Source organism: Ailuropoda melanoleuca, chromosome 14 (genome assembly GCF_002007445.2).
Source record: "Ailuropoda melanoleuca isolate Jingjing chromosome 14, ASM200744v2, whole genome shotgun sequence".
In the NCBI taxonomy this organism is placed as follows: domain Eukaryota; kingdom Metazoa; phylum Chordata; class Mammalia; order Carnivora; family Ursidae; genus Ailuropoda; species Ailuropoda melanoleuca.
The window spans coordinates 15,117,553-15,145,516 of NC_048231.1; the positions used below are offsets into that span (position 1 = coordinate 15,117,553).

General features: G+C 51.4%; 1 protein-coding gene and 1 long non-coding RNA gene across 6 annotated transcripts; both read right to left on the reverse strand.

Annotated features, from left to right (window-relative positions):
• Positions 1-6,088: 6,088 nt before the first annotated feature.
• Positions 6,089-10,005, reverse strand: LOC117796108. Its single transcript, XR_004620474.1, has 2 exons — positions 7,160-10,005; positions 6,089-6,492 (listed from the first exon to the last, which is right to left on the reverse strand). It is a non-coding gene; the product is annotated as an uncharacterized LOC117796108 (long non-coding RNA).
• Positions 10,006-11,521: 1,516 nt separating this feature from the next.
• On the reverse strand, positions 11,522-26,910 carry ABCD4 (ATP binding cassette subfamily D member 4). Of its 5 annotated transcripts, XM_034642584.1 has the most exons (19): positions 26,721-26,906; positions 24,456-24,574; positions 24,179-24,306; positions 22,875-23,014; positions 21,589-21,668; positions 20,806-20,980; positions 20,143-20,193; positions 18,620-18,714; positions 18,240-18,361; positions 18,069-18,160; positions 17,807-17,896; positions 15,912-16,120; positions 15,649-15,740; positions 15,115-15,151; positions 14,670-14,719; positions 14,185-14,237; positions 13,593-13,669; positions 12,807-12,922; positions 11,523-12,636 (listed from the first exon to the last, which is right to left on the reverse strand). In XM_034642584.1, the coding sequence occupies exons 1-19, from the start codon at positions 26,756-26,758 to the stop codon at positions 12,568-12,570; spliced, it is 1,833 nt and encodes a 610-aa protein (XP_034498475.1). In that variant the 5' UTR covers positions 26,759-26,906; the 3' UTR covers positions 11,523-12,567. The 5 variants fall into 5 exon arrangements, 4 of the variants coding, with proteins under 4 accessions (XP_034498476.1, XP_034498475.1, XP_034498474.1 ...); XM_034642585.1 differs by having other exon boundaries at positions 11,522-12,922; positions 20,806-20,931; positions 21,561-21,668; positions 26,721-26,907; XM_034642583.1 differs by lacking the exons at positions 21,589-21,668; positions 22,875-23,014; positions 24,179-24,306; positions 24,456-24,574 and having other exon boundaries at positions 20,806-20,931; positions 26,721-26,905.
• Between the last annotated feature and the right edge of the window lie 1,054 nt (positions 26,911-27,964).

Here is a 27,964-nt window from a genome sequence, read left to right on the forward strand (position 1 = left end):
TCTGTGCCATTTTCTGTAAAGATACAAGTAAAAATAAAATTAACGTAAAAACATCAGGGGAGGGATCCAGAAAGCCTCCATGGGTGAGGACGGCATGTGTATGGGGAGCATAAAAAGAAAATCCATGAAGACATTTTTAAGTCAAAATTACCAGATTCCTCATTCGAAATGACTCCAACTGTAAAGGCATAGGGGCCTGCCTTTCTCCACTGAGCTGACACCACCTTTCAATGACATTTGTCTTTGTGATATGAGACCCTCCTCCATTGTAGACATGACTGAATTATCTCAGCCATTGAGCCCCTAAGTTATTACCTACAACTCCCTCCTTCTTCCCACACAACGAATTAGTTAACCTTGCCCTCTGGTACTTGATTGACTTACTAACAACCTCATTCCTTCATACTCATCCTCCCTTAGCCCCCAAGAGTCCCGACTCCCTCCTCTCGTGTACATGTGTGCACTCCAAAATCTTGCCTACAACCCAAACACAACAACAAACGGGAAAGGCAGTGGTATCTGGAACTGAAAGTCAAAGAGACCTATGCTAAAGCCTGTTAAAGAGAAGGGAAGGAAACAGAGAGGGCGTAGGGAAGGATGGCAAGAAATTGCCTGCGGACAGCTGCGACCCATTGGCTCCATGATGTGTTGGGTGGAATTACAAGAAGGGGAGGGAGCAGACCAGATAGGTTATATTTGAGCTTTGGGCTCAAGAAATCTCATAAGATTGTTTCAAATTGCCTCAGATGGGGAACTCCTTCTCAGAAGAGAGCTTTCTGGCCGGCCATCATCAAAGGAGAGTGACAGGTGGTCAGCAGTCCCCGCATCCTGCCTTGGGAGCCGGTATAATCTTTCTGGACCCAGAGCCTGGAGGGCACATGTGGAAAATCTCCCACTTCTATGCAGTGAGGGGACAGATCCAAGAGCCTGGCTTCAAGTCCTGCCCACACATGCTCCCCTGGGCCTTCCCTGAGCATGTCATGTCCCCTGCAAGGCCTCACTGTGGCCTGTTGGCTTAGGAATGCCCATCCCCCACCCTGCCCATAGGCACCACGCCAGGAGACTCAGCGACATTTATCCCTCAAGTCCCCTCCCTGGAGCCTTCCCGACCCTCCAGGGAGAGTTTATAACCTCTGTTCTCTCCAGCACTTGCGACATTCTGCCATTATGGCATTGTGTGTATTGTTCTGTACATTTTTAATTAACTGGTTTCTTCTAGGGTGAGGATTGTATCTTACCTATCTTCTATCCCCAGGAACCATCAGAGGGCCTGACAATCTACTATTGAATGAAAGAATGAATGTTCTTCCTCTAACTTGTCCATTCAATAATTTAAAAACGTTTATTGAGTATCTACTGTGTACCAGGCAGTGAGGCAAGGCACTGAGGTTACAGTGGTGGACAAAGCATCTTACTTGGAGGGAAAGATAGAATTCAAGTAAGCACACAAGTAAAATACAAAATTGCACATGTCCTAAGGCCTTGGAGGCATGAGATAAGGGGCCATGAAAGCATGTCGGTGGGACTTGAGTCAAGGTGTTGACCTCTGTGCCTCTCTCCTGAGAATGATAATGTCTGCCCCTCCAGTGTCATTCCTCCAGTGAGGAAGCAGCAAGGACATTGGCCAAGGAGCCACATGAGGGAAGGGTGGCCACACCAACGTAGACTTCTCAAGTCTAGTGGCCAACCTTGGCAGCTGCCCCCCTCAGTTACATCTGGGGGACGACTGGGACACTTGAGGGATTTGGGAGATGACAACCACCCCGGGGGCTGACCTTGGGAAGAGGCACACTGCTTTCTGCAGGGCAAACAAGCCCACAGGTAATCAGTGAAGGGAGAGGTGGGGACACTGCAAAGGGAACACATGGGCCAGGAAAGGAAGGGCGTGGACAGCCAGGGACTGAACAAAGGGAAATCAGCTCCAGTGCCGTCTGTGCCCCGGGAGGGACTTCTCCCCAAAGATCCCACAACCCAGCACCTGGAAGGGAGAATTTTCCAGGCTTCCCAAGCCCAACAGGCTGCCCAGAGAGGGCTGCATGTGCCAGGAAGGGCAAGAGAGTGAGGTAAGGGCAGGGGGACTGATGTATGCGGGCTGCAGGCAGCTTGGAGCTGCTGAGCACGGCCAGGCAGGGATAGATGAGGAGTCTGGCTGGTGGCGGAAGGTGACAAGTGAGGGCAGCAAATGGGAGGGACCTCTGGGGATGGGCCCATCCAGCCTCCTCTGTCTCCTGCACCCCCAGCCCAGCAGGGCCTTGGAGTCTTCCTGCCGCTCCCACCAGAGCGGCAGTCCCCTCCTCCCCGACTCCCCTGGGGGCCTGGAGCTGTGGCACCTGGGTCATCAATGGTAGCAAAGGTACCATATTCGTGGGAGGCTTTAATCATACGGAAACCTGGTGAGGGGTTGATGGCAACTCTCTGTGCTAGCTTCACAACTTCTCTAAAAATCTAAAATTACTGCAAAAAAATTTATTAAAATAAAAAGATAAACTGGTTTGTTTTCTAGAGGGAAACCAGCAGATGGCTTCTTTGGGTTGGAACAAGTGCCAGGGCTGCCCCTTTCCCTGTCTTTACCCCAGGGCTCTGCTTACTGAGTGTCCCCATCCCAGATCTCCCCAAGATCACCCAGGCACCCAAGACCCACCCTCTGGGGAGCTGAAACTGGGTTAAGAGCCACCGCCTCAACTGGCTGTCTCCTGTTTCCTCAACTCGGGCAGCAACGAAGTCTCTGGGCCGTCACAGCTGAGTGGGCCCAGCAGCAATCAGCTCCAGTAACTTCTCACTCAGATTAATCCGTTCCAACACTAGCTCTTCTCAGTGGGCCTCAGCCTCCTCCCCCTGAACGCCTTGCCTCAGCCAGGGCCCACGCCAGCTTTACCTGAAAGGCTCTGCTCCCAGTTTGGACTTCAGGGAGTCTGACACAGGAAGGAGTCAGGGAGTGATGACAAGGTGGCCTCCTGTTAAGCTGCACAGTGGCCTAAGCTGTCCGGTGTGCCTACAGCATTTCCTCTCAGCCTCGCTTGGCACTCAGGAGGCCAGAGAACAAATGTGGGTCGACCAGGGGGACCATGGTGAACCCAGATGGGAGAGTGAAGAAGAGGAAAAGTTGTCCTATTTCTTCCACGCAGCCCCCCGTGAGGGTAGACCAGAGTAGTTCTTACCTGCCCAGAAGTAGAAACAAAGGATTTTTTTTTCAAGATTTTATTTATTTATTTGACAGAGAGAAAGAGAGAGAGCGAGCACAAGCAGGGGGAGCAGCAGAGGGAGAGGGAGAAGCAGACCCTCGCTGAGCAGGCAGCCTGATGCAGGACTTGATCCCAGGACCCGGGGATCATGGCCTGAGTGGAGGGCAGACACTTAACTGACTGAGCCACCCAGGCGCCCCGGAACAAAGGATTAAGAACCAAACCTGAGCTCAGCCAACAGACCTTTGCATCAGAGTTGAAGACCCAGGAATGTGACTGATGGGCGCATTTAGGAACAAGAAGCTATTAAGACAAATGCTGAGCTGAACTGGGGTAGATACAGGAGAATGTTGGAGAACCAGCACGCCCTCCAACAAGAGCACCACTTTCCCCTCCTCACACACGTCTGTCTTCCGTGATGTCCTGCGAGCTGTCCACCCGAGTCTTCAATGCAGGAGGAGCAGAGCCCGCGGCCCTCCTCCAGGCAGGGACCGCCCCTGTCGGTCTGCCAGGCCCACCGCCCAGGGAGACAGCCCCAGGAGCAGAGCGCCCCTGAAAACGGAAGAACGCCGGGTGGATCCGGGACACGCAAATGGAAGCGCAGCCTCTGCTGTCCTCCTCACTCCCGGGACACTGGTACACTCATCTTCAAATGCGCAGTCGAACAGGACCTCACCGGGATTGTGCGAAGAGCCAGTGAGGCGATGAGACTGTAACTCAACCCGAGTTCCTCCGCCCCAGCGGCCGCAGAGACCATCGCCCACAGCAAGTCTCCAGCAAGGAGACAGCCGGCCACCTTCTCCGAAGCCGAAGCCAGAGATCAGGGAAATTTAAAGGCAAGCAGAAAGGTCTGGGTAAAATATTGCCGCCCGGGATAGTCCCATTAACCCTTTAGTTACCGGTTTCGAGATGGTGTGCATTAAACTCTATTTCTTCTTTTATTAAGTTTTTGTTTTTATTTAAACATGTTTTCCCCGGGGGCCCCTGGGTGGCTCAGTTGGTTAAGGGTCTGCCTTCGGCTCAGGTCATGATCCCAGCACCCTGGGATCGAGTCCCGCATCTCCCCCCTGCTCAGCGGGGAGCCTGCTTCTCTCCCTTCCTCTGCCTGCTGCTCTGCCTACCTGTGACCCCTCTCTCTCTCTGTCAAATAAATAAATAAAACTTATAAAAAATAAAAATAAAACAAAAAGTGTTTTTCTACCCCTTTTGGGGGGTGGGTGGGAGATTTTGGCTAACTTCTTGAACACTTACTCTCTCTTAATCTTTCTTCTTTACTGATACAGACACTTAAAATCATGCACTTGCAAATTTTAGTGCAGTTGCATCCCGAAAGACTGTAGAGCTTTTATTACTTTCAGTTTTACAGACTTACCACATTTCTTTTTTTTTTTCCACTTCTGATTATTTTAAGTGTTTAAAAATTTTCCAAGCATATGGGATTTTTGTGGGGGGAAGAGATTATCTCTGTTATTGACTTCTAATTTTATTATATTGTGATCAGAGATCATCGTTTTCATCCTCTTGATCTTTTGGTATATTGAGACTAGGTTTAGATTAATATGTGGCTAATTTTTGTAAATATTCCATGTGTGATTAAACAGAGTATGTTTTCTCCAATTTCGGAGTGCAGTGCTCTGCATAACTGTTAGTTGGGTTGTTCAAATATTATGTGTTGCTTTTTTTTTTTTTTCTGTTTTGATTATGGAGAGAGATGCATTAAAAACCTTCCACTTGGGGCAGGAGGGGTAAATATAAGTAAATAAATACATTCCACTCTACCAATTTCTCCTTGTAGTTCTACCTGTTTGTTGCATTTGCTGACCCATGGTATATGGCTTGCGTGTTTTGTAAGATGTGACAAACTTTTCTCTCTTTTTTTTGGTGAGAATACTTGGATTGTTCAACTGTTCTTTCCAGTCCTCGCCTTGGGTCTGGTCTCCTGTCCCTGCACCGGCATTTTGTCACCTGCTGACCCCACACCCCCATCACAGTTCTGGCTCTCACAGCTGGGATTTCCCTTTCTGGCTTCCTAGTTCAGTCCTGTATCAGACTTGTTTTTGCTGTTCATTCATCTCTAGGTGTTCTTGATCAGATTTTTCTGACCAGTCTAGTCCACCATTTTCCTTTGTGAACTGTCGGGGATTGTACAATGTGAATAATGGGACTACCTCTCAAGCTTATGGCTTTTGTAAGTCTCCTTCCCCACTGCCAGTGGTCACTGTCCCACCAGTTCTCCGTTGAGATACCTCCCCCAATCCCGACATCAAGCTACCTGCTGGGTTTGTTTCACTCGGTTCTTGTCAACTTCCTCCTACCACTGGCACCTTTCCCTTGGGCTCTGTCCTCTTTATTCAGAAATGCCAAGGAAGCCTTGGAGGAGCAAGTGATACGTGGTATGTGTTTGGTTAGGCAGAGAAACCATGAAAATATGAAATGCATTTTCTTCCAGTCTAGTTCTACTAGTTGCAGTTACGGTGGAACATGCATGTTCTCCAAGGGCACACAGGCTGCATATCTGGTACTATAGTCAGGTAGTTGGGTAGCAGTGGGGAAGGAGTTACTCTTTTAGTAGTTACTTGCTTTTAACTGAGTTTTAAAATGCTCATTGTCATTTTTAAATTTTATTTTTATTTTATTTTTTTTTTAAGATTTTGTTTATTTATTCGACAGAGATAGAGACAGCCAGCGAGAGAGGGAACACAAGCAGGGGGAGTGGGAGAGGAAGAAGCAGGCTCCCAGCGGAGGAGCCTGATGGTCATTTTTAAATTTTAAAATGGACAGTTTACAGGGCACCTGGCTGGCGCAGTCAGAGGAGCGAGTGATGCTTGATCTCAGGGTTGCGTCTGAGCCCCACGCTGGGTGTAGAGATTATTTAAAATGAATAAAACCAAAAAATAATAAAATGGACAGTTTAGTACATTGCCTTATTATTCTCTTTATATACATGTTTTTGCATTTTTTTTCTAAACCATTTGAGAGCAAGTTGAGGACGTGATATCCCATTACTCCTTAATACTTCAGTGTATATATTTCCTTAAAATGAAAATACCCCCCACATACCCACTATACAACCAATAAAGAAATTGACATTGATTCAATACTTCATCCAATCCCCAGAATGCTGAATTTTCCAACGGGCATTGAATTTAGCTGCCAGGTCTCTGTAGTTCCCTTCAGTCGGGAACAGTCCGTCTTTCCTTGCTTTCCATGACTTTGACAGTTTTGAAGATTTCAGGCCAGTTTCTTTACGGTGTATCCCCAATTTGAATGTGCCTGGTATTTCCTCGCGATGAGGTCGTAAGACCTGACTCTAATCGTGAAAAAAATCAGACACAGACCCATCGCAGCCCCTTCCGAGTTCTGCTTGTCGCCCCCCACCCTGCGCGCGGGGTCCAGGACAGGAGGCGTTGCGAGCAACCTGCTTCCAAGTCCGCCTCGCGCCTGGCTCCCGCATGCTCGTCTGCGCGTGCGCCGAGGGCAGGCTGCGACCCCGCCCTTCAAAGCTGCAGGGTCCGCGGGAGGAGCAGAGCACAGGCGGCGAGCAGACTAAGGCAGCAGCTCCGCGCGCAAGCTACGGGTTGGGGTGCCGCGAGGGCCCAGAGAAGGCTGGGCAGGACAGACTCCGTTTGTTCCCTTGTCCGTTAGACATTTATGGAGCACCTACTGTGTGCCAGTGCTGTGTAACGAACAGAGCAGGCACAACCCCTCCCTGCCCTCGTGGGGTTTATAGCGGGAGAAAGAGACAGAGGAATATGCCAGGCTTCCAGGAAGAAGGGGGGTGGTTGGGCAGACATATATCGAGAGCACCCTATGATGACCAGGCCTGCTTCTGCCAGGACAGCCAGAGTGGGGATGGGATGGGGCTGGTCTCTGGATGCGCAAGGCCAGGTATAGGTGCCCAGCCCCCTGCAGAGGTGCCATAGGAGGCAGTGTGGAAGGAAAGGCCAGGGTTTGGACTCTGCTGCCTGCCCTCCTACCCTCAGTGCCGTCTGTCTCCTCCATCCTGCGCTCCTGGCTGCTGGACTGGTACTTGGAGGATTCCTGTCAGCCTCCAGAGTTTCCTTGACAGAAGTAGCTGGTGGCGTTTGTACATCGCGACCTGTCTGGCGTGGACCTGGAATGTTGTGTCCAGTTTTTCCAGAATCAGCACCAGTGCCAGCCGTAAGCCCAGATCCAGAGCTAGAGATAGCTTTGGCACCATGTCTAGCTGTAGACCTGCAGTCAGAGCCGACGCTAGAGCTAGAACAAGCTCCAGCCCAGATCCCAGTGTGAGCTCTACCACCAGCTCGAGCTAGAACCCGCTCTGGTGCCAGCTCCAGAGCTACATTCAACTTCCGTGCCCGCTCTCGAGTTGCGGTCTCCAGATCCAGTGCCATCTCCAAAGTTAGTGTGGCCTCCAATGTCCACTCCAAAGCTAGAGCCTGCCAGCTCCATCACCAGCATCAGTCCTAGCAGCAGCGCTACTCCAGCACCAGCTCTAGAAACTGCACCCAGGCTACAGACATAAGGTCAGCTTCAGAGCAAAAATAAGCTTCAGCACCAGAGCCAGCTCTAGAACTCGAGCAGGCTCCAGAGCCAGAGCCGGTAAGAGAGCCACTGACTAGACAGAGCTAGCCCTGACTCCAGCCCCAGCTCTACCGCCGCAGCCAGAGCCAGGGCCAGATACAGAGCCAGCTGTCGGGCTAGAGCCAGACTGGCTCTAGCATCAGCTCCAGCGCCAGTCATAGACCTTGAGCCAGGGCCAGCTCCAGAGTTAGAAGCAGCTGCAGCGCCAGAGCCAGCACGAGAGTCAGCGCAAGGTCCAGGGCTAGCTGTCGGCTCCGAATGGAGCCGGAGCCAGAACGAGCTCTCAGGTGTCCTTTGACTATCTGAGCAAACTTAATGCCATCGGTTTAAAGCTTTGTCTACTAAGAGTATCTGGACTTCCTCACGAATGGTTTCTGTCATTCCCCCCCGCCTTGAATGGACCATAATCCTGTTTCTTTGTATGATTTGTTTTTGTTGAAAACTGGATATTTGAATATAATATGGTAACTGGGAACCAGTTCCTCCCTTTCCCAGAGTTTGCTGTTTTTGACTACGGAAAGCTGCAGACATCTCTTTGGTGACTTTCTCAAACTAGTTTTGCAAGGACTGTCATCCTTGTCATGTGTGGTCACTAGAAGTCTCTGTTCAGCCAGTATTTTGACAGAGATTTCCTTGAATACCAGGACCCCAAACAAACAAAACCTACATCTCTCCCCGTCTTTCCAGGCTGGCTCTGTGCTGGGGTTCTCTTTAACACTGAGCTAGTTTAAAACATTCCTTTAACCTTAGCCTTTACTACCTGCTTGGACTGAGCAGAGAGACCAGCCAGAGGGGAACACTCAGGGTCTTCTCAGGTCTTTTCCGAGCATGCATCCTGTCCTGGCCATGCATGTGGCTTTCAAAATTCCCTAGTACACGATGTCACTTTTGAACGCTCTAATGTCCTAAAGCAGCTCTCTCCCCAGCATTTCTTCGGCTTTAGGTAGTCTATTGTATGTCTCAAGCATAATCTTTTGCTTCATGTGGCCACAAGTCTTGTGCACCTTATGAAGTTTTTGAGCCATGCCCACTACTTTTCTGCTCAGCGAGTTCTGAGTCAGGTAAAACAGAGACGAGCTCCTGTGTCAGTCTTCCTAGCACTACACAGGTTAAATCATTGGGGAACAAGGTCTGCTCTACTTTCTCTGGAACCAGGGACTAGGGTCCCACATGGGGAACATGAGCTGCCCTCTTCAAAACTGCCACCAAACCTGAGAGATGAGGTGAGGGCAAGGAAAAACACCACAAAGTTTTCCCACCACTTTTGTCTTGAGTCAGTGTTTGCTTGGTTGCTATAAATCTTGGACTGTTTTCCGGTTCTGACAAAGTTGGTACTGATGGTTTCTGCTTGTCTTTCAATGTTTCTTTGGAGGGATGGATGTTTTGCCATCTTTTGACAGTGTCCTTTGATGCACAAAAGCTTTCATTTTTATGAAGTCCAATGTATGTTTTTCTTCTGTTGCATGTGCTTTGGGCATCGTATTTAAGAAACCATTGCCAGATCCAAGGTCATGAGTCTTAAGAGCTGTTTAGTCTTAGTTCTTAATTTTCATTCGAGTTAACTTTTGCACCTGGTATAAGGTAAGGGTTCACTTCCCTTTGTTTGCATGTGGACATCGTTTTCAAGCCCCATTTATCAGACTGGTTTTCCCCATTGAATGGTCTTGGCACTCTAGACAAAAATCATTTGACCATAGATGATATGGGTTTATTTCTGGACTCTTAATTCTGTTCCATTGAATGGCATGTCTCTCTTTATGTGAATACTGCCATGTTTTGATTACCATAGCTTCGAAGTAATTTTTGAAATCTCGAAGTGTGAGTCCTCCAACTTTGTTCTTTTTTAAGAATGTTTTAGCTATTTGAGATCACTTGCAATTCCATGTGAATTTTAGGATCAACTTTTCCATTTCTGCAAAAACAGGTCATTGGGAATTTGATAGGGATTGCATTTAAGCTGTAGGTCACATTAGGAAGTATTGCTCTGGTAAGCAGACATGTGATGGGGATGACAAGATTGCTTTTCTGCCACATCCCACAGCCCTAGGACTCCTCAGGAGAGTGACAAAGGGATAGAATAACGTTTCTACGTCCCATCCGCTGGATCTGTGTAGTTCCCTGAATGGTAGAATGAGATTTAAGTTTGGGAAATTATTTGCCTGCTTGATTTGAAAACATTTAAAATAAACATTTTATCCTTGTTCTACACTGAGGACACACAACTGGACTTTTTTTTTTTTTTTTTAAGATTTATTCATTTGACAGAGAGAGAGACAGCCAGCGAGAGGGGGAACACAGGCAGGGGGAGTAGGAGAGGAAGAAGCAGGCCTTCTTCAGGAGGAGCCTGATGTGGGGCTCGATCCCAGGACTCCAGGATCACGCCCTGAGCTGAAGGCAGATGCTTAACGACTGAGCCACCCAGGCGCCCCACACAACCGGACTTCCATGCAGGTGTGTATGGATTCATCCAAACCCTCAGTAGCCTCCATCTCTGAATGAAGATGAATGATGGGTAAAGGTGGGGTCTGCCACTAAGAACAGCTTTCTCCTGGCAGAGCTTCTGCAAGGGAGAACACTGAGCATTCGAAACAGAAACAGCATCCGAAACATGTCTGAGGCAGAAGAAGAGCAAATACCAAGACCCCGAGGTTAGGCACCCACTCGGTCTCTCAAATCATCTGCCGGCAGCAGCACCCGCAGGAAGGCTTGGGAGCTCAAGGGTCTAAGGAGGAGGAAGCAGGTCAGTAAAGGTGATGCTGTCACCAAAAAGGCCAGGGGGAGCTTCAGTTACACTGAAAAAAGGACAGCAATTAGACTGTTGAGGGCGTCCCCCACAATTTAACAGACACACACCCAAGGGGCGGGAGTCAGGGGAATCCTTAATCCTCAGGGAGACAGGTTCCCCCCTAACCTAACCTAAGCAAGAGCTTTCTTTAGTTAGAGGGGCCTGAGGATGGGTGGTCCCCAGGGCTGGGTGTTTGACCAGAGGCCAGGAAACCATTTGGCAGGATGCAGTTGGGAGATTCAAAGATGGGAAGGCTCCAGGAGCAGAAGCCAACCTTGATGGTCCCTCCCAGCCCTGTAAGAGGGTTGGACTCTGGCTGCAGGGCTGCCAGGCTGCCATGGGCCTTCGGAGACCTGGTATCCTGTGGGCCCCTCAGGAGGCTTCACCGGGGACCCGACCTGCCATCAGACCTGGTCTGGTGGCCACCCAAGCTCTCGCAGCCAGGCACCCGGATGCACTGTGCTAGTGCCCAGACACGGCGGAGCTAAGAACAGGTCCCAGGGCTGCGGGCCAGCCAAGCCGGCGGGGGAGGTGTGAGCGATGCAGACAGCACTGCCTCAGTTTCCAGTCCTACAATTTCCCACCCCACATCCGGCATCATTTTCATCAGCACCAACAAGGCAGTAAGTAACCTCAAGTTATTTCCCTAGCAGTTCCCATTCTAGGTTTCTAACTTTATTAAGGAGAACATTCTCACCGGGGTGCCAGTAAGTCTAACTCCCCCACGACCTCCCTTAACCTCCCTTTGTACAGAGAGAGCAGACCTCAGGCTCTGAGTCTCTGCAGGCATAGTATCAAACTGCAGTTTCATAACATGCCTTACGTTCATTTTACAGTTACAGTCTATTTATATCAAGTATAAACATTTTTTTTAAATATCTATTAGGTTTCAAGAGTGAATTTAAAAAATATTAAGTAGGGGCGCCTGGGTGGCTCAGTCAGTTGGGCGTCTGCCTTCAGCTCAGGTCATGATCCCCAGGGTCCTGGGACCGAGCCCCACGTCGGGCTCCCTGCTCAGCGGGGAGCCTGCTTCTCCCTCTCCCTCTGCTGCTCCCCCTCCTTCTGCTTTCTCGCTCTGTCAAATAAAATCTTAAAAAAAAAATTAAGTAATTCACAGTATAAGAAGTACAGAGATTGGGCAAAAATCATGAACGTGCTGCCCTGACAACTCAACTTTGGGGAACACTGTTCTAGAATAAGGACTTCAGGCTCAATCGTTTTCCATCTCAAGTTTTTGTGATTTCTGGGTTTTGTCTGTTCCCCCTGGTTGGTGCTGTTTCCTCACAAAGATTATTTTGGAAAAATCTCTAACCTTATTTTAGCTGACTGAGGGGAAAGAGATTTATTTTTACCTGGGTTAGGATAAGAAAACCAGAAGGCCCTAGAGGTTAGTGACTCAGGTACAACCGACAGAGAGAAAGTGCAGGTGTGGAGTAAAAACCTAGGCGAAGGTTCCAGTACAATGGAGAGCGCATCTCCCTTCCCCCCATCTCCCAAATACAAGTCTGCGGATTCAATTTGAAAGGTTACCTTACAGTAGAAAAGAAACAGAAAGGGAGAAAGCCGCAATTTGTAAGAAATGTTTATCTTTTCTTTAAAAAAAAGTTATAAAATTTAAATAAGTTGATTAAAGTTAAAAAAATCTATTGCTACAAAATTTAACAGATTTAAAAAATTTCTGGATCTCTTGACTTTAAGCCCGATATTCTCTCCACATTGACCCTACATTTCTCACAGATCCCACACTTTCAGGTTTTTCTTTAGAAAACACAATCTGAGGCTGTTCGTAAGTAAGTGGCAGTTAGTGTGCAGGGAGCTCTGGCTGAGGCAGCAGGAGGCGCCCTGGAAGGACTGGGTGCCCCCCAGAGTGCCACATCCCGGCAGGGCCCCCTGCTGCCAGCGCTCCCCGCACAGGGGCTGGGAGGTGAGCCAGGGGTCTCCTGCAGCCCTCCCCCCACGCCCCGGTCTCTCCGGGAGAACGCCGATCTGCCCCGAGCTGGGCACTTCTTCCAGTGGCCAACCACACCTTTGGCTTCACTCCACTTTGATTCTGGTCAGTTCCCATCTTCCGTCCCCACAGAGTTTCAGAACCAAAGAGTGAAACTGCAAGACCAGCACGACGCTGAGGTCAGGCTCCCCTGGCCACAACAGCAGGAGGCCAACCCTGCCCTCTCTGCTACCCCCACTCCCCATTTTGAAGGGCCCCTGGCCCTGGCCAGGCCCAGCCTTTGGGCTCTTCCTCCTCCTTAGGCCATCTCTATGAGCTTGGGTACCTTCTCGAGGCTTTGTCGATGTCCCACACTGATGAACGTCATGCCCAGCTGCTGGCCAATGCGGTAGAGCTCGCTCTCCACCTCCTCGGTCAGGGCACTGGTGGCTTCGTCAAGCACTGAGGGCAGAATCCGGCGGGAAGAGATCGGCTCCTGCCCTTGGCCCAGCTCTGCTTCTCCTCCAAACCACGCTCACCTCTGGCTGGGACCCAGGGCGAGGCTGGCTGAAAGCTGCTCGGGCTTCCAGGAGCCCTGCCACGGGAAGAGCGGGGGCCAACAGAGCAGAGGGCGAGGCTCCACGGGGGAAGCCTTCTACCAGCAGCAGGACAAGATCCCAGCTTCCTAGGGAAAGCGCCAGCACCAGCTAGAACCGCTCAAACCAGCGCCTCTCAGTTCCCCCCAGGATGCCAGTCCCTGAAGAAGTTCACACCTGCCATCCCCCTGCCAGGCAGAGCTGGGGTGTTGCCCACTTATTCACGGCAGAGGCTGAGAAGCATAAAATCACAACTTTCAAGGCTCGCTCCAGCTGCTGCCACGGCAGAATGCTCTCGAACTGGTAGCGTAACACATCCAGAGCTGCTCTGAGGATGCCAACCTTGCTGCCGCATGGGCAGAGCCCTGCCGGCCTCCCTGCAGGGACAGAGATGCCCGGCCACGCACAGGGGTGCTCTCCTACCCGTCTGAACGCCTCTGCGGTTACACATGTGCACGCGCATGTGCGCGCGCGCGCACACACACACACCCGTGAGCGCACTGTACCGGCGCGCGCACTTCCGGGGCAGACCTCACCTGCATACTTGGGCTGTAGGTAGAAGAGCCGGGCAAAGGAGAGCCTCTGCATCTCTCCTGGGGACAGAACATCGTACCTGAGGAATGGGAAGGAGAGGACTGCTAGAGGGAAGAGGCTATGACTTGGCTTTTGCATAGAATAGGTCGAAGCAAGAAGAGGTTCTTGTGGCAGAGAGGCTGGCCCTGGGACAGACGGGCATCACCCTTCCCTTTTATTTTTTTTTTATTTTTTATTTTTTTAATATTTTATTTATTTATTTGACAGAGATAGGGACAGCCAGCGAGAGAGGGAACACAAGCAGGGGGAGTGGGAGAGGAAGAAGCAGGCTCACAGCAGAGGAGCCTGATGTGGGGCTCGAACCCATAACGCCGGGATCACACCCTGAGCCGAAGGCAGACGCTTAACCGCTGTGCCACCCAGGCGCCCCGATCACCCTTCCCTTTTAACCACAGTCCAGCCCTGCTGCCCATGTGAGATGAGGCCAAAACGCTGCTCCCGAGGGGATGAACGTGCCCCTGATGGGCCAGCAAATACCTGGAACCCACTGTCTTTGGGGGAGCTGGCTCTGGAGCACCCCGACTCCCTTCTTACCAGTTCCAATCGACCTGCTTGTCCAGACCCTCTGTCCTCGTCACCAAACTGGACTGTAACACACCCAGAGGGAATGCTATCTGTGAGAGGGCCCTTCCCTGCTTCCTGTCATCCCACCACACGCCCCTCTGAGACACCTACAGCCCTGCCGCGCACGCACCGTGGCAGGAGCTGTGGGAGCAACCCGCCCCCCGCGGAGAGGACTACCCCATCAACTACACTGTTTACAGTTGCTGGGGCGGGATGACAAGAAAAAGCACACTGACTTACTTTTACTATCATTTTAAAACTCGATACAGAGAATGCACCCCCTTGTTGCCTGTACCCGGCCAACTGCTCCCATCACCACTCTCTACTCCCACTCCCACGGTCCAGGCTCACACTTCCAGTCCTGGGCCCGGGCACTATGCCGGCTCTGCTGGACCAGCCCTTGTGGTCAGTGCCACCAGGTGGGCCCGGACCTCAGGGTCCCTGCCCGCACTCACCAGGCCTGCCAACTCCAAGAACCTCACGATCCTCTCATCATCAGTAGAACCTTCAGAACAGAGAAGCCTTCTTTAAGAAGTCAGCTCCTTCCGGGTAGCCAGAAGAGATGGGGTACATCATGGAAAGGGGCAGGGGTGGGGGTGCCAGAATCTGGGCTAAGGCTCTGCAGTGACAGGGTTCAAGCGCGTAATAGACAAGGGAAGGGCCAGGCGAAGAAGTAATATCTTCCCTTCCGCCGATGGGTGTCTCTCCTCAAGGAGGGGAAGACAGAAGATGAGGTCAGGGTACAGACCCCCAAACAGTAAACACTTGAAGGAGGAGAAGAAAACCCACGTGAAACCAGCAGCCTTGCCAAAGCCTCTGCCAATAGGCACCGGCGAGGCCCAGTCAGGCAGAGCAGGGACAATTTAGGTGGGAGGATGTGCCCAAGGAGGCCCAGCTCACCTGAGTCCGGGTAGATTTCCTTCAGGGGATATATGACCTGATAAAACAAAACCGCACAGGCGTGAGATGAGGGCCAGCGAGAGGTGGTGCCGTACACAGCCTATCCTCCCTCAGAAACAGCCCCAGAATTGCCGGAGCCCAGGCTCCTCTCCACCTGAGGACAGTAAGGAACACCCGGGTCCAGTGGGAGAGGCTGGGCCAACAGACAGTGGGACAGGGTCATTGCAACCTTCAGACGTGTGTCTAAGGGGAAGAGTCTGTGAGCCTCCTAAGGACACGGCCTCCAGAATCCAACCCTGGTGACCAACAAATGTATGTGACATTTGGTTTCGGCCCCCACAGGTTAACCTGCCCCGAGCTGCTCTAACTACATGGCCCATCCACGGAGGTGAATAAAATGTTCTTAGAATCAGGGAGTTCCCAGGCAGGAGCTGTTTACTACCCCACCTTCTGCCCCATAACTTTCTAGAGCTGACACCTACATTCTGCCAGAGGTCTCTTTAGGGTAGAGGTACGAGTGGGCCCCAGGCTGACCTGCTCCCGAAGGGTCCCATCAGTGAAGAATGGCTTTTGTGGCAGGAAGAGCACCCCGTGGGGTCCAAAGTCCGTCACCATCTGCACTGAGCCTGCAGAGCCCACAGAAACCTCCATTTCGAGATCACCCAGAGAAGGTAATTGTCTCTCATTTCCTCTCCCCAACAAAAGGCCTGGATGTTTACACACGCAGGCACACACGCACACGCAGGCACACACGCGCGCGCAGGCACGCATCCCACCGGGCCAGGGCTGGCTCTCACCCCGTGCGCTTGTCCAGAGGCCGCCGAGAACCCGGAGCAAGGAGGTCTTGCCCGTGCCCGTGTTGCCCGTGATAAGCAGGCTCTGCCCCTCGGAGATCTTCAGGCTCAGATCCTTGATTAAGGGTTTGTGAGAGGAGGGGGCACAGATGGAGACCCGATTGAGGAGAAAAGCTGTGTCTGTTGGCTCTGCGACCGGCCACTCTGCGGCCCTGCGGTCAGAAGATGAGGGGAGAGAAGCAGTGTCAGGACTGCGGGGGTGGGGGGACAGGGTCTTCTCCTCGGGGGCCTCACCTCTGGACCGGGGGGTTGTTATGGGCTAAACTGTGTCCCCAGATTAACAGGCTGAAGTCTCAACCCCTAGTACCTCAGAATGTAACTGCATTTGAAGAGAAGGTATTTAAAGAAATGATCACGTTAACATGAGGCCCTCGGGGTAGCGCCCTAATCCAATATGGCTGATGGTCTTTTAAGAAGAGGGAGAGACCCCAGGGATGCTCGTGCAGAGAAAAGGCCAGGAAAGGACATAGCAAGAAGACGGCCATCTGCAAGCCAAGGAGAGAGGCCTCAGGAGACACCAACCTGGCCAACACCTTGATCTTGGACTTCCAGCCTCCAGGACTGTGAGAAAATAAGTGTCTTGTATAAGCAACCTGGTCTGTGGTATTTTGTTACGGCAGCCCAGGCACACGAGCACAGAGGTAGGGCTGGGGGCACCTGCTTTGTGCTGGGCTGTGCAAAGCCCCACCATGACTGATCTTCATCAGCTTTAACACCCACGGATCACAAATATTATCCCCACTTGACAGAGGAGGAAACCAAGTCAGGCGGCTAAGTAACTCACTCAGGGTTACGGAGCTGAAGATGTCTAACCTTAACACTGGTGGGTTTGCACAGCACAGGTGACAGGGGCTATGACAAGATGGGCATGGTGGTCATAAGGGACCTGGAGTTTTGGCTCTGCACAGATGCCCTCTCCCGGAGAACAGCACCTCTGGTCTCCCCAACCCCAGAGCCACAGCTGCACAAAGGCTGAATTCTGAATGGGGGCAATAGTTAAGGCTTTAGTCCCTAAGGAAGGAGTTGTGTGTAGGCCCTGGAACTCAGGCTGTTTCCATTTTTGAAAGCTTACTCTGTGGCCACTGTCCAAGCACTTTCCATGCACCGTGACAGCTAATCCTCACAACCACCCTGAGACAAAGGTTCCATTACTGTTCCCCTCACAGAGATGAAGAAACAGACACAGAACAGCTGAGTAATTAGCCACGAAAGTGAGGACATGAAACAAATCCTCAGTGCACAGAAAGGTCAGAAACATGACAGTGCATACGAGGAGATGTGAGTTAAGTGGGGTTCAGGTGGCTCAGTTGGTTGAGTGTCTGCCTTCAGCTCAGGTCATGGTCTCAGGGTCCTGGGATCAAGCCCCGTGTCAGGCTCCCTGCTAAGGGGGGAGCCTGCTTCTCCCTCTGCCTCTGCCACTCCCCTCCACTCGTGTTCTCTCTCACTCAAATACATAAAATCTTAAAAAAAAAAAGGAGACATGAGTAAAGACGTGTGGGTGTGAGCGAGACCTGGGGAACAGAACAGGCAGGCCCTGAGGAAAGGGTCAGGCGGCAGGGCTCAGCGGTGGGGAGACCACCCAGATCTGTCTTGTCATCTCAGGCCTGGGCAGGTGTGTACACTGTGCTTCCCACAGCCAGGGGAAAGTGGAAAGGACCACGACAGATGCGGGAACAGCACCCTGCCTGTGAACGGCTGTCATGCGCCTGGCGCTAGGCAGATAGCCGGGGCACCTGCTCCGCACAGCTCTGCCACCCGACTGGGAAAGGGCAGGACTCTGGGGTGAACCCAAGCTGGGTGCACCCCTCACGGCACTGCCCTGCCAGCCCGGCACCCACCTGTCCATGTCCCACTCGCTCTCATCCAGGATTTCGCCACCCCGTGACTTCAGGGTCATGTCCTGCAGGGTCTCCTGAAGTTCCCCGATCCTGGGCAAGAAGTGCAAACCTGAGGTAGGTCTGGGGACCCAGGTGAACCCGTCCCTCCTCCTCTCTCACACCCACTGCCATATGGTTTTCCTGTTCCTGTTTTCATTCAGCTACTTCTCCCAGGGGCACCTGCTGTGCTCGGCACCTGGCGAGGGGCCAGACGCGGCCTCACCTGTGTGTGTAACCAGCCACATCTGAGAGCGTGCTGGAGAGGTCAATGAGCCCGGTGAAGCAGCTGATGAGGTAAATGCACACAAAGGCATTCTGCACAGGACACGGAGCAGTGAGCGCGGGCCTGGCCTCCGAGGCCCTGGGCCGAAGGGCTCACCAGGAGGGATCCTACCTTGCTGACCAGAGTGCTGAGCTCTGCGGGGCTCAGGTCTCCATAGACATCACTGAAAATAGGGATGGCGATCACGACATAACTCAGGATGCTGCCCAGATAGTCAAACGTGTTGACACCGACTGCAGGAGACAGAAACCCGAGGGTAAGAGACCCGGGGACCACGGATGTGCTCTGAGGGAAGAGGAAGCCGAACAGGACCAAGCTATTCCCTGGAGCCTTGTTCTCCCGAGGACCCTCCTAGCCAAGGCAGTGGCTCCCCATGGTTATTCCTTCATCGCGGCCAATTGATTAGTGCAGAGAGGGAGCGGGGAGGTGCGGGAAAGGAAGGAGACGACCCCGCTCCCGTGGTTCCTGCCTCCGGGGCTCCCTCCACCTACTGTACAGCCAGAGCTCCTTGGACATCAGCTCCCTCTGGGTCTGAAGGAGTCTCTGCAGCCTGCGGTCTGTCCTCATGTGCTCCACATGCCCAGCTCTGATGAGAAAGGCTGGGATGTCTAGGGGGCCTAGAGAGCCTCAGCCAGGCAGGGGGACCCTCCAGCCCTCATCACTCTTTCCTTTGGGGACCAAGCCCAACCAAATGGTCTTCATCTCAGACCCTTTCTGCCAGTAACATCCATTCACTGCTTCATTTACTCAACACAGTATTATCTGGGGAAAGAACATGAACTCTAGATTGGGCAGACCTGGCTCAAACACTGGCTCTGGGTAATTACTAGCTGGGTGACATTGGTAAGTTACTTAAGCCTCGGCATCTCAGTGTCTTCTGTAAAATAGGGCTAATCATACCTATAAAAGAAGTTAGAGTGAAAATTTCTAAATAGAAAGCGCCAGACAGAAAAGGGGCCCTTAATACATAACAGCTGTTATTCTTAAGCAACTATGCGCAGAGCCGATCCTCGGTGGCAGGCTCTGTGCTAGTCAGCCAGGGGGATAAACAAGCGGATAAAACAGTCCCCGTCTCCCAATTTAGGGGAGGCAGGCAGACGCACTGCATTCTTCACCTGGCACATGGAAAGTGTTGGAGGGATGGAGAAGCCACGGAAGAACCCATCCAGAGCTCCAAAAACCAACCTGCTTTCCCCAGAGCCCTGAACTTCGTAAGAGGCTGCAGAATCCAAAAGCCACTCAGTCCAGGCCCAGCCCTGTCACACAACCAAACCCCACCTCATAGTCCTGGCATTCATGGCGCCCCCAAATGGTGGCGGCTGCAAAATACAGCAAAGAGAGACAAGTGCAAAGGTCCCAGGGCCATTAGATCCAGGTGATCCGAGAGCAGGTTCTCCTCCTTAAACAGGCACCTCTGGGGGCTCAGCTATCTCTTTGGGGCCAAACGATGATTCCAGAGGTCTCAGAGAAGGCAGGGCCCAGGGACCTGCCCTGACCCTGAGGGAGGGAATGAGATCTCATTCACAGTGCTGCTGTCAGGAGATCAGACACTTTGTTCTACTTGGACAGTGTTTGTGGGGAGCAGGTCTCCTGATTTCTGGAGGCCTCCTTTCCCTCCCATCCTACAGAGACAAAGGATCAGCCTTTGAGACTCTTATCAGCCCTTAGGCACTGGCAGAAAGCCATTTTATAGACGGAAAAACAGAGGCAGAGGCAATGCCTGATAGTCATCGCCAAGATGAGAAGCATTCACTTGTTTCATTCTTGGAACAAATTTAGGCCTCCTGCTGGGCCACTAGAAGGAACTACCAGCTTCAGAAGCAAATCCCTGGACCTAAGGATGAGGCAGACAAGGACAGTGAGAAACGTGGGGCAAGGGTCATAGACAAGTGTGAGGATGCTCAGCCCCAGGGCTCGGTGATGGTGGGAGGGCCATACGGTGCGACTTTCCTTTTCTGCCATCTCCACTATCAGCTCTGATGAGGCAGAAGGAAACGATCCCCACGTGACTCACCTGAAAAAGGCAGCAGGCTCAGCATTCACCCGGATCTGCATGTGCTTGAACCTGGGCAGAACAAAGGGAAACGTGTGCTGACAAGGGCAGTACTGGCCCCTCTCCTTTTGGAGGCCTGGACCAAGAAGACCTCCAGGTGAAGAGGAACCTAGCTCCACCTCAAAAAGGCCCAGCCCTTCCCTGAGCTGTCCCAGGGTGGGAATCCCAGGGCCTGGGTGGGGTGGCAGGAGCCCTGCAGACAGGGCAACCCCTCACCTCCCCAGAGGACAGGTGCATTCCTGCCCACACCACCTCCTCCCAGGGCCCAGCCTGGAGGAGGAGGCCAAGAAACACAGCGCAGGGGCTGGATCTATTGGCTGAGCCAAAACAGGGAGGTTGGAACAGAAGCACATGAGAAGGCCAAGGGATGATGATGGCCACACAGACACCGTCCTCACTGCTTCTCACCTAGAAGCTCAGGAATGCTCCTCACAATCTCCTCTGTGGGCAACAGTACCATCCCCATTTTAGAGAAGGGAAAACTGAAGTTTGAGGTTCAAGACCTCACCCGAGAGCACATGGTTAGTAACGAGCACAGGCTGGGATTCGAATGAGGCTCTTACTCCAGATCCCATTCCCTAACCATTATGCTCAGCCCAGAAACCTCAAGCAAGGGAGACATACCTGAAATCCCCCTCCAGCTTCTCCTGCTGCACCAGTTTTGCCACGATGGGCCCCATCAACATTTTGTTCACCAGGGTCCCCAGGATGAAATACCCGAAGATGCTCACAGGCCCAAGCCAACCCGTGCTGGAAGGCAGACAAAGGGAGGGTGGGGGTGTCATGTATCCCCACATGCCTCAGCCCTGATCCTTTTTTTTTTTTTTAAAGATTTTATTTATTTACTTGACAGAGAGAGACAGCCAGCGAGAGAGCAAACACAAGCAGGGGGAGTGGGAGAGGAAGAAGCAGGCTCCCAGTGGAGGAGCCCGATGTGGGACTCAATCCCAGGATCCTGGGATCATGCCCTGAGCCGAAGGCAGACGCTTAACGACTGAGCCATCCAGGCGCCCCTCAGCCCCGATTCTTGCTCCTTCAAGCAGCCCTCGTCCAATTTCAGCCAGCAGTCCTGTGGGGCCTCTGCTCCTGGGTGGGGCAGCTGGCTCCTGGTCTAGGTTGTCAGATACCAGAACCCCCGTGACACGGAAGCGATCCATGTCCAAAGGGAGGGCAGGGGCCCGAGCACAGGACAGAGGAAGCCTTCCTGGGCTGCAGGTGGGAGGGAGGGCAGACCAGCCTTCTGGACCCTGACCTGGGGGAGCTCATGTGAGGGACCTCGGGGGAAACACCTGGGCGGGGGGGGGGGGGGGGGGCTTCCAAAGCCACTCTGGCAGAGCTGTAGGGGTAGGGGTGACAAAAAGGTGGGCAACTGGCCCTACTTCATGAGCAAGTTTGCCACCAGCACACTCTTNGAGATGATCAGCTTGCTGGCCATGCTGCTGAGCTGCCGGCAGAACCGTTCCACGTCCTGGCTGATGCGCTGGTCCCTGGAGCCAACAACACAGAGCAACTGGACCAGGGAGCGGGGCGGAGGGTGGAGAGAGCTGAGAGGTTACCTCTTACTCTGACCTTGCCTTTCAGCGCTGTTAGCCACGATCCCAAGGGGGAAAGATGGACCCAGACAAGTGCTCGTTTTCCTAGAGGCACTAAGACCCTTAGGACTTGTAAACAGGGTTCTAAAGAGTTGAGGATGCCTCAGTTTACCTCTCAGGAAAGGTAGCAAACGAAGGGCTAGTACCCAGGCGTCCTGAGCCAGTTCTGAGTAGCCCCAGAGAAAGACCCGAGGGTAGAAGAGCTGAGTTTCTGGGTGAGCAGGAAAGCTATCCCCCCTCTCCGGCTCCTCCCAATGTCTTCTGCAAGCCTGAGCCTGCCCCCATTTTAGCTATCTGGCTGCAGAAGCTTCATATGGGTAGAGTCACGGAGAAGCCTAGAAGAGGAAGATAAGAGGCAACAGGAATCCCAAGAATCTTTGCTGCAAGGCCCAGCTTAAGCTGACGAAAGGTCACCCCAGGCAAGAAAGTGCCTGGGGACGGTAAGTGGAGAGGGGATGAGTGTGAGGAGAGACCCCATATGTCCACTGCGCCACTGGGGCCACAATGACTCCCATTTCCAATGAGAGACATGACCTTGGACAAGTCACTTGCATTCTCTGGGCCTCAGTTTCCTCATCTGTAAAATAACCAGCACTAACTCGCACGGGGACACTTGCTACGTGCCAGGCACCCAACAGGTGCATTGCACGAATATCCTTTGAGCTATTCTTGAGATAGGAACTATCATCCCCATTTTCCAGAAATGGAACCTGAGGCTCAGTGAACAAAGGCCTATCAACTGGGAGGTGTTAGAACGAAGATCTGAATCTTAAACCGAGCCCTGAGCAGCAATAATTTTTTACTGCTGAAAATCCAAGAGCTGGTTTGCTAGCAAGGATACTTTTTCTCAGAGGGTGCCTTGTTGGGAAGCACAGGATATAAAATGGGCAAAAGGGAGCCGCTCCTTTCTTTTAGTTCCCTATTCTCAGCCCCGCAGCTGCTCGGGGGCTCCTCCACAGGACCCCCTTCCCCTGTGGCGCTTATCAACATTTGCAGGTAGCTATGGATGATCTCCAGGGGCCCTAGGCAGGGACTCCCCAGGGCTGAACCGGACCGACAGAACCCTGCAGAGGGTGGGGAGGACCGAGAGGGGTCGCCTACGGGTTATCGACGTCATCCCGCAGCACGTTGAGGGTGTAGTACACGCGGCCTCGGAAGTAGAAGCGGTGAAGGTGCTCAGTGAGGTCCTTTCTCCAGCTCACATACAGCAGGTTGCAGGTGAACTGGTCAAAGCTCTTCAGCTGTGCAGTGCGGGAAGCAAGAGGAAGTGAGAGAGGAGGAGAGATGGCTTCTGCAAGTCTCAGCGAGGAGCTGGGGGGGGTGGCGGCACAGAGCCTCTGCTGACCGGTCCCAACCCGCTCTGATTAGTCTCTGTCCACTCAGCACTTTTGCTGAGTTAAAGTGTCAAGTCAGGGGATTATTCCCTCCCTCGCTCCCTCCCATGCTCATTCCTTCACCAAGCACAGGCCTCTGGCCCCTTTCTATTGTACTGTCTTATCCTGAGAGCAGGTGAGCTTCTGGAGATCGGGCATGATGTTTTCTACACCATCTATGTTCTCATTTTCCTGTTCCCCAAAACTTGGAACAGAGTTCCATATACATAGGTGTTCACTGCCAGAAGACCCATCCAAAGTGCCCAAGTGTGATGAGAGTGGCTCCCCAAGAAAACAGGCTGTACAGGCAGGCAGAGCATTAGGTGTGAGTCCTAGCGGAGGCCTGACTCATTGTTCACCACTGATGGAGCGCCTACGTGCTAAGTCCAAGGCAATGACAATGAGCTCAGTCTAGCAAGTCCAGCAAGGAAAAAAATTACAAGGGTGTGAGGAGTGTTACAGCAAAGGGTAACTCAGTATTAGCTAAGCAGAGAAGAGGGCAGAGTATGGCGGAGGAAACATGAAGGAGAAGGTTAAGGAGGACTTGAAGGAGGTGACAACAGCAGAACCTTGCAGAGTGAGCAGGCGTTAACCAAATGAACAAGGGTGGGGAAGGAGGCCATTCTGCAGGAAAGCAGCAGGTCCAAAGGCTAGGAGGTGTGACATAATGCCAGGCTGAACCATGGCCTCAGCCCCACAGAGAAGCAATGGCACCCTGGCTGCTGTTCCCAGTTTTCAAATGCTCAGAGTTCCCTAAAGCGAGCGTAGTGGGAGTGGAAGGGACAAGATCATTTCTGCTAAATGCTGACTTAAACCAGAACCTCATGGCCAAGTCCTGGGAGCTTGAAACATCCCAGGAATTGGGCCCAATGGCAAGATCAAAGCCCTGCACAGGGTTCTGACCTCCAGTTCCCAGAAAGGGAGGGAACACACCCCCACGGCTTGATTCCTGCTTCCTGGTGGCTAAGTCCCAGTGGGCATTCTGCTCACACTAGGCTGGAGAGGAAGAGACACACAGGGAGAAGACCTTACCATGGAGTTGAGAACGATGAGCACCACAGCCAGGAATGTCAGGGTCTTAAACCCATCCAAGTCTTTGTTTCCCAGGACCCCATAGTACTGACTGGGGATCAAGCCAACCTGGTAGATCACCAGTTGTTCTGGGGTGAGGAGAGGGGTCCGAAGTCAGTGATGGAGGGGGAGAAAATGAGGAGAGAGTCTTCCCCTTGAGTCCTTGACTTATCAACTCCCCAGAAAGAAGGGACCCCAAACCAGGGCTGCCCTCCCCCTGTAGCCTGAGCTCACTCACTCAGTAGGGCGACACACAACAGGGTCAGGAACATCAAGGCATTCTGTGATGACCAGGAGGGAAACAAAACCTTCTGTATCTGCAGGAACCGCTGGAGAAACTGCAGATCTAACCTGGGCCTGAAGAAGAGATGCAGAAGTCGAGAGAACCCCAAGGGGGCAGTTAAGCCTTCGAGAGCAGTTACCAAGTTGATCTACATTGTTCTGGGGAAGGGTCCAGGCCGTGCAGGAAGAACGGCTTACTGATGCTGAAGCCAGTAGGCTGGGAATAGACCAGGGAGAGAAAGGAATTTCTTTAAGCTGAAAAATGCTATAAAAGGTTATGTACCAAAAATTTACAGCAAAAAAACATAGTTAATAAAGAAATTTTAGCCACATCCTCTTTATGGTCACAAACACGACAATAAAGCCCATCAAGGATTTTAAGGTCCTGGCTAAATCAATAAAGCAAGAAAAATAAATGATGTAGAAGAATTAAAAGGGGAGAGACTAAATTGTCTTTATTTGCAGATAATGTGATCATTTACACAGCAAACTGCAAATCAATGGACAAATGCTGGAGTTCAGCTAGATACAGGGTTAACATACAAATATCAACAGTGTTCTGTACCAACAATAACCAACTGGAAAATATAAAGAAAATAAGACATCACTTACAAAAGAAAAGCATTAAAACAACTGTAAAATATCCAGGAATTAACTTTTAAAAAAGAATGTATAAGACGTTTTTTTTTTTTAAAGCAGGCCCCCACGCCCAGCATGGAGCCCAGTGCGGGGCTTGAGCTCACGACCCTGAGATCGGGACCTGAGCTGAGATCAAGAGTCAGAGGCTTCACTGACTGAGCCACCCAGGTGCCCCACATTTTTTTAAAGATTTTATTTTTAGGGAAGCCCAGGTGGCTCAGTCAGTTTAGATATTCCTCAGATAAGACCCCAAATCCACAAATTTTGATAAAAGGGGAAAACTAATGGACTTATTTTTGTTCAATACAGTGCCATAGATTAAAAGACTTAGGGAAGTTATGTGTAGAGTGTAAAACCAACAAGAAATTAAAATCTAGGGGCGCCTGGGTGGCACAGCGGTTGGGCGTCTGCCTTCGGCTCAGGGCGTGATCCCGGCGTTATGGGATCGAGCCCCACATCGGGCTCTTCAGCTGTGAGCCTGCTTCTTCCTCTCCCACTCCCCCTGCTTGTGTTCCCTCTCTCGCTGGCTGTCTCTATCTCTGTCAAATAAATAAATAAAACCTAAAAAGAAAAAAAAAAAAAAGAAAAAAAAAGAAATTAAAATCTACAGCATACAAGGAATTCCTGCAAGTCAGGAAGATACAAAATCCACGGAAAGTGGGAAAAGGATACAAACAGGCAATTTAGAAAAGAGAAAAACCAAATGCTTAATACATGAAAACACAATGGGATGCCACCTTACAACCCATTAGATTGATAAACATCAGAAAACCAAACAGTACCAAACATTCCCAGGATGTGGGGAAGCCAGAACCTTTATGCAATGCTATTGGGAAGTATAAACTCATGTGACCATTCCAGAGAACAATTCTGCAGAATTAGGTATGACCCAGCATTCTACCCTGGGGTGGATAATCCAGAAAAATATTACCCATAACCACAAGGAGACATGTGCCAGTATATTTGTGGTGGTTAAAAACTGGAAGCAATCTAAGTGTCCATCACTAGGGGAATATATAGGTAAAACGCAGTCCAAAGTACATATGCTAGTATCATGCAGCCCTCAGAAATAGAAATTAGACCACTGAATGTATGATCTCAAAAACACACCGTTGAGTAAAAAGTTTTTTTTTTCCGAAAAAATAACAGCATATTATCATTTATAGGAATTCAAAACCCACTATTTTTCAAGGTAACAGACACGCGAACTTATGTAAACTGGGCTGTACACTCTTTTAATACACCTGAGTGGGTGTCTGAGAAGGGTGAAACAGGATTGAGAATTAGGAACATAATAAAGTAAAACACAAGAAGGGCCTTGCACTGGACCACAGTGTGCCAAGAACTGAGGACGATTAACTCAATTCTGTACACTTGGAAGTTCTTGGCGCGGGGGCGGGGGGTGGGCACTTTCGAGGGAGAGAGGATCCCACAGCCAGAGCGCCGGAGGCTGCCTCGGATCGGGGGAGAGTGGGCGCCCCTTCGGGAGCTCCTCTTTCGCCAGGGCCGGGGCTCTTCAAGCCACACAGCCCCGGGGAGGGCACCCAGAGGCCCGGCTCTCCTCCCCCACCGCCCCGCTCACCTGGCGCCAGGCCCGGCCGCGGGCCCCGGGACCGCCATGAGCCGGGTTCCAGCCTCCACGGGACCCTGCTGCCCGGGAATCGGCTGCTGTGCGACTCCTAGGAGCACTAGGTCTTCCGAAGAGAGGCGGGCTCATCGTGACCACAGAGACGCGGGGATAGAGAGGAAGCCGCCGAAGGACAAGGCCGCTCCCGGAAGCGACCCACCCCTCGGAAAGAACCAAAGAGTGCGGAGTGTTGCATTCTGTCGACCCTGCGCCTACGGCGCCTGCTGCTGGATCTTGGAGGTTTGCTTTTTGACAAGAAGAGCCGAGAAATGTGACTATTTTATGACTAGTATTTTAGACTCGGAGTATAGATGTTTCATACATTCTCCCACAGAAGCCACGGTGATCTTTTAACAACATCAATCAGGCTTCCGGAATGCAGTTAGAATAAAATCCACATTTCCATGGCGGAAGTGATGGCGCCTTCCCCTTAAATTTTCATTGAGTGGCCACTGTTTTCCACCTCAGGGCCTTTGCAAGTGTAGTTGTCCTGGCCGGGAGCTTTTCCATGGATGGCTTGCTCTCACAATCAGTCACCTGGTCACCTTACCTAGAATATACCATCCTGCCTGCACCTGCATCATTCCTGATGGTATTTTTTTCTTTCTTTCTTTTTCTTTCTTTCTTTCTTTCTTTCTTTTTTTCTTTCTCTTTCTTTCTTTCTTTTCTTTCTTTCTTTCTCTCTTTCTTTTTCTTTCTTTCTCTCTCTCTTTCTTTCTTTTTCTTTCTTTCTTATTTCTTTTCTTTTCTTTCTTTATTTATTTGTAATCTCTACACGGCTCGAACTCAGAACCCCAAGATCAAGAATTGCATGCTTGGGCGCTTGGGTGGCTCAGTTGGTTAAGCGGCTGCCTGGAATGGAGTCCAGCATGTGGCTCCCTGCTCAGCGGGGAGTCAGCTTCTCCCTCTCCCTCTGTGGCTCCCCACTGCTCATGCACCTGGGTGCGCTCGCTCTCTCTCAATCTCCCAAATTAAAAAAAAAAAAAAAGTTGCATGCTCTACTAACTGAGCCAGCTAGGAGCCCCACTTTTATTTTCTCCGTGATAATTATCACTTTCTGAACCCATCTTGTTTCCTTGCCTATTGTTTGTCTTCCCCTCTGAGAATAAACTATATTTGAGCAGGGACTCTGCGTTGCTCATAGCTGTATTCCCAGTACCTAGAACACTGCCAGTACTTAGTAAGTGCTTAGTAAATAT